The 11,322-nt window shown below is 51.3% G+C and overlaps 1 protein-coding gene across 1 annotated transcript in view; it reads right to left on the bottom strand.

Moving 5' to 3' along the window:
• The window catches only part of Slc13a3 (solute carrier family 13 member 3), a 62,322-nt gene that overhangs the window by 1,732 nt on the left and 49,268 nt on the right, over positions 1 to 11,322 (bottom strand). The window contains exons 10-12 of the mRNA XM_005362881.3: positions 9,970 to 10,082; positions 3,819 to 3,980; positions 1,389 to 1,526 (exon numbers count right to left, since the gene is read on the bottom strand). Of these exons, the coding sequence (XP_005362938.1) occupies positions 1,389 to 1,526; positions 3,819 to 3,980; positions 9,970 to 10,082 (413 nt within the window). The remainder of the gene's footprint in view (positions 1 to 1,388; positions 1,527 to 3,818; positions 3,981 to 9,969; positions 10,083 to 11,322) is intronic.

Genomic DNA, 11,322 nt, shown 5'->3' with positions numbered 1-11,322 from the left:
CACAGCTGGCTCTCTCCACAGCTGGCAGTACACAGCTGGCAGTGCACAAATGGCTTGGCTCACAGCTGGCAGTGCACAGCTGGAAGTGCTGCAGCCAGCCACAAGTGTAGGCCATGGAGGCTTCCCAAGACCCAGGCTGGTTCCCAGGGCAGGTGAATCCCTTCCCTGAGGGTCTCTAGGCACCAGACACCTTGCTATGGAGTGGACTTGGGTTATGCCCATTAGCCACAAATGCCACTTCAACAAGGTTATAGATTCCCCTTTAAGACAGAGAAAGAAGAGCCTTGCCCAATAGTTCCATCTGATCATTATGCCCTTCTCCACATTTAGCATACCATGTAGACACACACGACACAGGTATGTACTCATGTTCATATGCACACACAGGCACAAGTGTACACATACACACTCACACACACACAGTGGAAGTTCAGTTAAGGAAATTCTTCCCAAAGTGAAGAATTGAGACAGGGTCTCACATAGCCTAAGCTGGCCTCAAATTTACCATATGGCTGAGGTTGACCTTGAACTCCTGATCTTCTTGCATTTGCTTCCCAAGAGCTGGGATTACAGCTGATTTTTCTATACTCTGCCTATCTGCTGTTTCCACCGATGTGTTTAGACAGCACCTTGATTTAGGACTCTCTCTGTTCTGTTATTATGAAACTTGATGAAGCTGTTAGCACATTGAAACATGCATTTGGGGCACCCGAAATCTGTGTTCCTGGCCATGTTCACTTATATTTGGCTCCAAATAAACCATCCTTTTTCCTCACTGAGGTAAAAACTGTTTCTGCTTTGACAGCTACAAGTTCAAGGCCAGCCAGGATACAAAGTAAGACATCTCAATTGTTCCAGGCTTGCATCCTGGAAGCCCAGACTCTACATCTAATAATGTCATTCCTCTCAAAGCCCATGCGGTCCCAGAGGCCCCGGCTCTGGGGATCTGGTGACACTGCCCCGGGCTGGGCTCTCTCCCCGAACAATTTCCCCACCCTTCCACCCTTCATAGCCCCTAGAAAGGCTGGTGGGTCCTTTCCACAGGAGGGCCATCTTGGCCACCCTTCATTCTCTTTAGTCGCCAGCATCTTCTACCATCTTCTCACGTTGCAATTACGAAATTTACATATTTTTTAACACTTCCAGTCAGCCTCCAGCCAAGGAAAGGATTCTCCCAGGAGGCAGGCGGCTACCTCTTCTGCACTGCTGCCCCCCAGTGGCTGGAACACAGATTACACTGCACAAACCCAACTAAGGAGAGAGGACTGGAGAGATTTCCAACTGGGGGCCTGGAGAGACTTTTCCAACTGGGCGATGCTGGCTCCTCTGGCCCTCCACTCACCTTCCCCCTCTTCTTGCCAGGCCACTGCTGGGAAGGCCCAACTTACCATGTCTTTAACCAACAAGTGTCCACTGGCGAAGGCAATGGAATTGGGAGGCGTCGAGACTGGCAGCATGAAGGCATAGGAGCAGCCAACTGTGCCCGGGATCATCAGGTACAAGGGGTGCACATGCAGTCGGATGGCCTGGCCCAGAGAAGTCGCAGTAAGAGACCAGGGCAGTTGGAAAGAGAGTGCCAAAGCTACAGAGAGTGCCAGAGTGACAGAGAACAGTAGACACTTGTGGGAGAGGGAAGGAGACAGGGAAATATAGCCAGATGCAAACACATGACACACAGTCTTAGAGAAATGTGAGCACCTTCTTAAGGTCAGGAATGACAGGGCCACACTGCATTTGACCAGGGAGCAGGCAAAGAAACTTATTTAGAAGCCCTCTTCCCATGTGAGCTAGCGTGTGGAGCTAGGGTCCTCCATAGTCACTGATCTAGAGGTCTGAGTGGGACCCAAAACACTGCATTTCCCATAGGCTCCCAGTAGCCAGCCTACAGCTCGCCCAGGGCCGGAGGCCAAGAACGAAGGCTCGCATAATCAGGCTTCGCCTTGCCCTTCACTACACCATCCTAGAAACTACCATGGGGCACCTTCGGTCAGAGCCTGGCTGGAGTTGAGAGACCAGGAGTGTGCACCCCCTGCCCCCGGTTAAGCACTGCCATGTTCCCAAGATGGAGAGCTCAGTATACCCGACCCAAAGTGTGGGCATTTTCTTGACAGGCTCTACCATCATCCCCAGTCAGAAAATATTTTGATTTGGATGAGAAGCCATATTTAAGAGCAAATGACCTTTGCTGGTATCTTTTCTAGAACCTACCAGTTACAGACTTGGCAGATTTGGAGCTCTCTCCCCTCCTCCACACCACCTCACACCATCCCTATTTCCACCTATTCCCAGGTGTCCTAGAACAGGGTCTGACTGATGCAGTCCCTCTCCACGAGGGCCTGCGGACTCCTGGATGCCCAGGCGGAGGGTCATTTGCTCACATTCAACACAGTTTCCAGTGCCCATGCTTTTTCACCTAGGAACCCCCAGGTGAACCTTGTCTTGATGTAAGTGGCCTGTGCACACAAGGGAGGACCAGCAGCACTGCTGGTGATCACTCTCTGGAATTGTCTGCATGTCCTTTATGACAATGCTTAAACAGTCTATCCATTTACAGTGGAATCTGTTTCAGGGATTAAAGAAAGAACACACATAAGTCTGTGCCTGATACAGTGCCAACTCCATTAAAAATGGAAACGTAAAGAGACAAGGAGAAGTTACAGTGTCAACTCCATTAAAAACGGAAACAAAGAGATACAGAGGTAAAGCCAAGCCACCTCTCAAGGTGGATACCGCACTGGTAACACTGTTTCGTTTTGTCAGCTTTGGGTTCTATGGTGGGTGTCCTGTTGCTTGCTTTACTTTAACCTGTTTAAATATAAACTAAACCATGAGTTTCTGAGACCTCCCCCCCTTTTGAGACCAAGTTTCTCTATGTAGTCCTGGATGTTCTGGAGCTTGCTCCATAGATCAGGCTGGCCTTGAATTTACAGAGATCTGCCTGCCTCTGCCTCCCAAGTGCCGGGATTAAAGGTGTGTGCCACCAGATCCGCTGGCTTTTAAATCCTATATGAAATCTACATGCTGGTGGCTTGTGCCTTTAGTTAGTCGTGGCGGGATCTTGGCCAAGAGCTGGCCTTCCTGCATGCTGGCACTTTCTCCTGCTTTGTTTTCCTTCTACCTGGTTTCTTCAGGATTTTGCTGGATACATCATAGATTGCAGAACTGTCTTTATCCTTCCCTGCCCTGGGAATGGCTAAGCTTAGGTGGGAACTAGAAGGTTATCAAAGGGGACTCTTGCCTAGCAAAGGAGGATTCTGGATAAATCACCCTGACTGCCTCCCTTCCCAATCCAATCCATCTGAGACTGGTGGCTTTTAGAACAGAGGGTCTCAAGAGGGTGAGACTTGTCCTCCTGGGAGACTGTTGGCAATGCCTGGTGACATCCTGGATTGCCTCTGTTATGTGATGCTGTTGGCCTGTGGTGGGTGGAAGAAGGGGATGCTCTAATACCCCACAGTACAGGGCAATTCTCCTTGCGGAAAATTCTTGGTCTAAAACAGGAGGCAAGAGCTCTGTGGCTGGGCTTCCTCCTGGGCTGGGCTGGCTACACAAGAGCTTTTACATGCCCCAAATTTGACAATCTTTTCCTTCCTAGGAAACACAGCATGTCCTCATGGGTTACTTCACCCATACCCTGCTTAGGTGTTCATTTAAGGACAACAACCCTGTCAGTTATGAGCTGGCTCTGAGGTCCAGGTTCTCCTGTGGATTCTAGAAGCAAGAAGGGCAGCTAGAGCTGTCTGGGGAAGCTCCGTAGCAGGGGACTCTGGGAGTTGGGCCAGAGGTGTCCCTTCACCCTGCCCCATGGGAATCCTCACCAGTTCTGCTAGGACAGGCAGGAAGATGATGATGGTGGCCGTGTTGCTGGCAAACTCCGTGAAGAAGGCGATGACCGCCGTGATGAGCAGAACGGCCAGCACTGGGGGCACGTGTTCCAGGGGGTGCAGCTGCCCACCGATCCACGCTGACAGCCCTGACTCCTGTGAGCAGACATGCCTTTGGTCTCAGTCCACCCAGAACCACCCTTCGCAGGCAGCCACTAGTGCAAGTCCCTCCGCCACATGCTCTATGGGCCATAACCCAGACTCCTGGGATCCATCCCATGATCTATTTGGTGAGAAAGCAGAGTCTCTGTTTCCATTTGGGTTCAGTGCCCGGAGTTCCAACTTGAATGGGAAAAGGAAACTGACAGATCCTTATGGCTAAGTCTCATTTCTCCAGTGATGATCACCACTCAAAGTGCCTGCTATTCCTTCCATAAAAGATTAAGTTTTGCTACTACACAGTGGCACATTAATATGTATAAAGTATATTATATCCCTTATTCTATCCATAATATAAAATATATGTAGTAGTTAGTTTTGTCAACTTGACACACTCCAGAACAGTGGTTCTCAGCCTTCCTAATGCTGCGATCCTTTAATACAGTTCCTCATGCTATGGTGATCCCCCAACCACAAAATTATTTTCGTTGCCACTTCATGACTGTAATCATTATGAATCATAATATAAACATCTGTGTTTTCCGACAGTCTTAGGTGACCCCTGTGAAAGGGTTGTTCAACCCCCAGGGTTGAGAACCATTGCCCTAGAGCCACCTGGGAAGAAAGCGACAGCAGGGATTGTCTAGATCAGGCTGGCCTGTGGGCAAGTGTGTAAGGGATTGTTTTAGTTATGTCAATGGATGTGGGAAGAAATAGCCCACTGTGGGCAGTACCATTCCCTGGGCTTGGATCCTGGACTATGTAAGAGTGGGGAGCACGAGCTGAGCACACGTATGCAGGCATCCATTGCCCTGTTCTCACTCTGGGCACAACGTGGCCAGCTCCCTCAAGCTCCTATGGTGGACGGGAACTGTGAATAGCAATAACCCGTTCTCCCTTAAGTCGCTTTTGTCAGGGTGTTTTAATCACATCGACAGAGACAGCATGTATCCGATACAGCAAATGTGACGCAATGTGACTGCTGATAGACTTCTGAGCAGCCCTAAGGGTCTTTATTATGATGACAACAGCATAGAATTCAACATTAACATGGTATCATTAGCCACCAGTCTAAAATCACCATTATTAAGGGTTTGCACCTGCTGGCACCTTCTAGCACCTGCTGACTCCTGTCCCTATTTTATTAGAGAAGGAAGAATCTTCATGACTTGTCCATGGCCTCATAGCAGTGACTGAAATACCCACCTGAATCTGTGTGAACTTCTAGAAAGTTCCCTACCTTCTTCATCTTCCTCTGGGGGAGCTGGTCTGCCACTTAACTCTTAATTAAGAGCAATGCCCACCTGGGTGTGGTAGCTCACACCTAGGTCAATATTTGGGAGATGGAGGTAGGAGGATTCATGGGCAACATAGCAGTACCAGGCTAGCTTGGTGTTGTCTCAAAGCAAACAAACCACCTAAACCAAAGCAAAATGAAATAAAGGAAGAACAATGTCCAAAATGGACTATGGTTTCTGGGGCATGGAAGGACAGGAAGTTCCCCCACCCAGACTTCTCTCTCTAACCAATGCTACACAAATGTCAGGTACCCTTTCTACTGGCCTCTCCAGGAACTATCTTGGTTAGCAGGGTATCACACACTCTCCCACCATCAGGTATGTCTTCCACTGACCCTAATCCAGGCCAGCCTCCTAGAGACGGCAAAGCTAATGGCCCCTCGAGCTCCTTGCCACCCCCTGGTGGCGCCATTCAGCAAGGTCCAGGTAACAGTGCAGCCAGCAGGGACCCCCAACCCCTCCTTAGGGCTTTTCCTGAGAAAGGTAACAGAACTGTGGGTTTGGGGGCCAGTCCAAGGCAGAGCTGGATGAGGCCCAAACACAGAGAAACAAATGCTTGTCTGCCACTGCCGGGTAACAGCCCGGCACCCTCAGGCCCAGGGCACATCATCCATGAAAGGTGCTTGATGCCCGCTCTGTGTTGAGTGAAACATTCGCTGCTCATTCTGAAGTTGTATTTATTATTAATTTATTTACTTTGGTAATACCGGACACAGAACCCAGAACTTCCCGCCTCTGAGTTCTATCCAAAGGCCAGACTTCCCTTTTTACTTTGGAACTAAGCTATCCAGGCTGGCCTTGCACTCTGTAGCCCAGGTTAGCCTTCAACTTCTGATCTTCCTACCTCAGTCTCCCGAGCAGCTGGGATTGCATGCCTGGCTCCCCATAGCTGACGTCAGAAGCTGCCAGTTCTCAGCTTGACTCTGGGTCACAGCAGTTTCTAGACATAGCACATTCGTTTCTCTGATTTACCTTAGGAGTTGTTTTCAGGGCCCAAGGAGAAAGAGCTTAAGAAGCTATGTGTGGTGGCTCATACCTTTAATCCCTGCACTGGGCAGTAGGAAACAGGATGATCAGGAATTCAAGGCCAACCTTGGCTACATTAGGAAGTTTCAAATCATTCAGGGCTGCCTAAGTCTCTGCCCAAACAAACCAAAACCAAAGAACCAAAGGACCAAAACAAAAACAAATGACAGCTTAGACATATTTCACTCCAGGAAAGTACTTGTAGGGTTTAGGCATTTTCAGCAACCTGCAGAGTTCTATGGGAGGCCCAGCCAGCCCTCCAGGATACAGGGAATGCCAGGCAGCTGGTGTTCCCTCAAACCATGGCCTGGCACAAAACGCACAATTAACGGGAGAGGCAATGCTGACAGAGACTGTTAATGACCAGGCGAGTGGCCAATCGAGAGCTTCCTGTGGCTGGGCCTCTGAGTGAGAGGCTCTTGCCAGCACCCCAATGCCTGGACTTGGGCTCCTCAGTGGAGGGAGTCTCTTCCTCTAAACTCCCTGCGGTTCTGTTGGGGACACTAAAGGGATTTCCCCCAGCCCTTTTCAATTCTTCTAGGAACCATGGCTTGGTTTCCTTGGAAACACAGCCCCCAGAATTCCCAGGAAGGCCAGAGACCAGCAGTAGTACCCGGAGGCAGTGGGTAGAGCTAAGAGGAGGGGCTTAGCTGGTTTAAGTGTGCTTTGCAGCTAACCCCTTCCTGTGGTGTCATTCTGGATAACCCCCTGCCCTGTACCTCAGTTTCCTTATCTGTAAACCAGAGGTCAAAAGGGAGAAAAGTAGCCAGTCTAAAATAGTGAGTAAAGTGCCTGGGCACCATGAGTGCTGTGTGGCCAGCTGTCCTTAGGGTTCACCAGATGCCTGTGTCGGGGGGGGGGGGAAGGACTGGAACGGACAGACATAGAACTGACTGACTCAGTGCCCCACCCACTGACGAGGGAAGAGACCCAGAGGTGATCAGCAGACCCAAGGCCACCTTCAGAAGCAGATGGAGGGACACGGAGCTACCAGGGTGGTGTCTCTCTTCCGGATTTCTTCAGCTAAACCCCCTCTCCCCGCTTTCCTCACTGCACAGTGCAGCCCCATTTCTTAAGGAACGCTCAAGTTCGGTGTTCAAAATCCAAAGTCTCTGGGTGAAAAACTAGAAACTGGACAGACAGACAGACAGACAGACAGGAAATGGGACCACAGATAGACAACAAGGGTAGCAAGCTTCTCACTTCTTCCTCATCTTCCTGACCTGAGACAAAAGCCTCACAGCTTAAAACAAAGGTCTGGCGGGTGGGCTTTTCCTCCTGATGGTGGTTCTACCTCGCCAAAGGACCAGCCCAACAAGTTCAAGGCCAGACCAGTACATGCTCACTCCCAAATAGTGGGCCTGTAGGCCTCCCTGTCATCAGTGGGGGATGGGGGCTCCCTAAAGACCTGAAAACCCCAGCCCTGTGGAGAGGCTGGATTGTAGCCTCCTGATCCCAGCTATGCTCTGGCTCTGCAGGGGTTTCTCTCTCTGTCTCTGTCTTCCCCTCTCTGCATGTGTGTGTGCACGCTTGCGCAAGCGTGTTTCCTCACCCCTAATAAAAGCCTTCTTTTTACCAGCAGATTCTGCCTGAGATTTTCCCTGTGGCTGCTTTTCACGAGGGAGAGGGCACCAAGAAGCAAACGGTTGTTTGGGAGTGACTGGGTGCTAAGAGGGTCGGGGAGTGGGACTTTAAAGACCATGGCCCCGGTCTCAGAGCCAGGGAAAGTTCACTAAAGAAAGTCCTGTGGTGGAAATGAGTTGAAGAAGGGGCCAGAGGGCTGCAAAGAGAAGGAAGAGGGAGGTGGGCACAACAACAGGGGGGAGGGAGGCAGGGGCTTGATGTGTGTGGTGCCACACATAGGCCCCGTGCGGAGTATACAGTGTATCCCCCGTGCGGAGTATACAGTGTATCCCCCGTGCGGAGTATACAGTGTATCTAGCGTATACAGTGTGTCTAGCAGCAGCTGGCCTGAGATGTACTCCTACGGCTTCTGGGGAATCCACATGTCCAGGCCCAACGATGCTCCAGCCAGGGACCCTCAGTCTTGGTGGACCCCACTGCAGCCTGGTGAAGGCCCTGGGCAGGGTCCAGAAACCACAGGGTATCACAAGCATCCTGGTGGTTCCTGGGCCAGATTATGCTGCCTGGGGACAGAGGCTGGGGTGAGGGGCAACTGGTAGACAAAGGCCCCACTGAATGGAAACCCTGGCCAACTGCCCGGTACTGGCCTCCCAGCATGCACTATGTCTCTGCATCCCAGTCCTAGGGGCAGTGCCCCTCCACCAATCCCCCAGCTTGGAGAAGCCTCTGGGGTACTGGGTCTCCAGCCCCAGAGCCAGGCTACGCCCAGTTACTGTAGCAAAGGATGCTTTAGCCACTGAATTGTGCAACCCGAGCCTCCCTATTACCATCCACTGGCTCTTTCTCTGATGTCCAATCCAAATAGCCAACCACTCTGGCCGTGTCCCAAGTACTCTCATTTATAACACCATGTGACAACTCTAGCAGGTGGCTGCCCTGTTATAAATAAAAAAACTGAGACCCAGAAGACTTAGCAACTTAAACTAACATTACACACAAGAAAATCCATGATTCTAATGGAGACAGTCTGCTCCCACTGTATGGCCTGACCCTCCAAACCTGTACAACATACTACTTCCTCCAGGAAGCCTTCCCAGATATGCCATGAGTCTTAGTTAGGGTTTGCTATTGCTGTGAAGAGACACCGTGACCATGGCAACTCTTCTAAAGGAAACATTTTTTTGAGGGTGGCTCACTTACAGATTCAGAGGTTCGATCCATTATGATCATGAAGGGGAGCATGGAGGTGTATGGGCAGACATGGTGCTGGGGCTCAGAGTTCTACATATTGCAGGCCACAGGGCCACATGAAGTTGACTGACTGTCACCCCGAGTGAAGCTTGAGAAAAGAGACCTCAAAGTTCATCCCTATAGTGGCACACTTCTTCCAACAAGGCCACACCTCCCAATAGTGCCACTCCCTTGGGGGCCATTTTCTTTCAAACCACCATACCATATAAGAAGGCTTTTCAGCTTTCCTTAGCTCAGAGACACCCTGAGCTGGCAATGGTCTTGAATGCCTGAGGTGGAACGAATTCTCAAGTGCTCGGCCTGGACTCTCTTGTATGCCCCCTTCCCTTGGCTGAGCAAACAGGATGAGCAATTGGTCCCTTCTTGTCTTTGTCTCCTGTCTGTAAAATGGGGACAGGAACAGAGACCGTCCCTTCGCTTGTTCCCTGGAGCTGCAGTTGGAGGCTGGTCACACCTTCCAGCTCCAGACGCTATTCAACAGCAGGTCCAGAAGGCCACTTCTCTTGGGTCCACAGTCGCCCACAGAGCCTGGGCTGCAGCATGCATGCCTCCTGGGCTGCAGCCCTCACTCTTCTCTTCCACAGCCCCATTCCTCCTGAGCCCACAGCCTCCCTTCTTCCCTGGCTCCTCCCTTGCCATAGGGGCCCCTCCTTCCTGGTGGCCTCTCTTCCTCCTGTGCCGCAGCAGCTTCTCCTGGCTTTCACCTCAAGCCCCCAGTCCTCCAGGACCAGCAGCTCCTTTCTCCCTCTCTGCAGCCCCCTACTCCTCCTAGCTGGTTATCCTCCCTCCTCCTCTAGTCCCCGCCCCCAAGTCACCCCAGCTCTCACCTCACAGCCTTTGGCCATGGCAAAGCCACCTCCCAGAAGAAGGATGATATTCCAGGGCACTGTCTCCTGGGCTTTCTTCCAGCTCAGCAGAGGCACAGTCTCTGAGTTGGGAGCTAGGTAGAGAAAGGGATCCGGTCTCACTCAGGGTCGCTTGGCTGTGGGGAGGGAGGGCAGCCTTGAAGCCTCATCTCTGTGGCAAGTCAGGCCGCTTTTAACATCCGCTTATGGGGCTGCAGGGAGAAACCCCAGCCCTCACTACTCTGAACCCAGACTCTCCACATGCTGGACACTGTTTAAATGTCCCACCAGCCTTTCTGGCCAAGGCCTATTTTTGTCCTCATTTGCAAGAGAAAAGGCTTTTCTCTGTGGCTGAATGTGGGGAGTGTGAACCCAGAAGTGGCTTGGCTCTTGGTTCTGAATACCCATTCTCTAAGAAGAGATGGGTCTCTGTACAGCTCCTTTGTCCCAGACTATAGCCCAGGAGGCCCGGGAACTGCAAGCCCAGGGTCTGTGGGGACTGTGGACCCAGAAGTGATAGATTTGGCCTTTTGGTTTAAAATGCCCTTTCTCACAAACGAAGGGCAAAAAGAGGAAGGAAATTGAGAAAAATAAACTGCAGGGTCCTTGAGCCATGGCATTGTGGGGTGGCTACCGTTTCCTGGAAAGTGGCACCGGCAGCAGTGGCAACAGTGGGGCAGATGGACAGCAAACAGCTGATCCTGGGGCTGGAGGGAGGTGGGCTGGGCTCTGCAGGCCCGACCTGGAAAGGCAGGTGACAGCCAGATTTGGGACACCAAGTTAGCATCCCTGTCATAAGCTGGGTGCCTTGGGCCAATGACTCCACTTCTCTGAGTCTGGATTTCCTCATCTCTGAGATGGGATGGCAACCCTTCCTTCCAGGACTCAGGAGTGCGAGGGGCTGGACCCACAGCAAGCCCTAGGTCTTCGTCTGACCAGTATATCCCACGTGTCCACCATGCGCTTAATGCTTTTCTGGATGCCACAGACACAGAGAATGTACGGAGGCCAGACTTTCCCCCAGGGAAGGCAGATAATAAATAAACGTACATCAAAGATAGAAAATATCAAAAAAAAACTAATAAAACAGAGAGATGAGAAGGAGGTATTTTCAATGGTGTATTCAGGGAGGGCTTCTCTGGGGAGGCAGCATTTGGGCAGAGCTCTGAATGATGCGGCTGAGTAAGCCAGGGTGACATTTGGAGGAAGAGCTGGTTGGGCAGGGAGGAAACAAGATCTATCCTTGTCACCATCACCATCGTCCTCACCATCAGCACCAGCATCATCGTCCTCACCATCAGCACCAGCATCATCGTCCTCACCATCAGCACCAGC

This window comes from Microtus ochrogaster, linkage group LG8 (genome assembly GCF_000317375.1).
Source record: "Microtus ochrogaster isolate Prairie Vole_2 linkage group LG8, MicOch1.0, whole genome shotgun sequence".
Classification (NCBI taxonomy): Eukaryota; Metazoa; Chordata; class Mammalia; order Rodentia; family Cricetidae; genus Microtus; species Microtus ochrogaster.
This window is presented reverse-complemented; position numbering and strand designations above follow the sequence as displayed.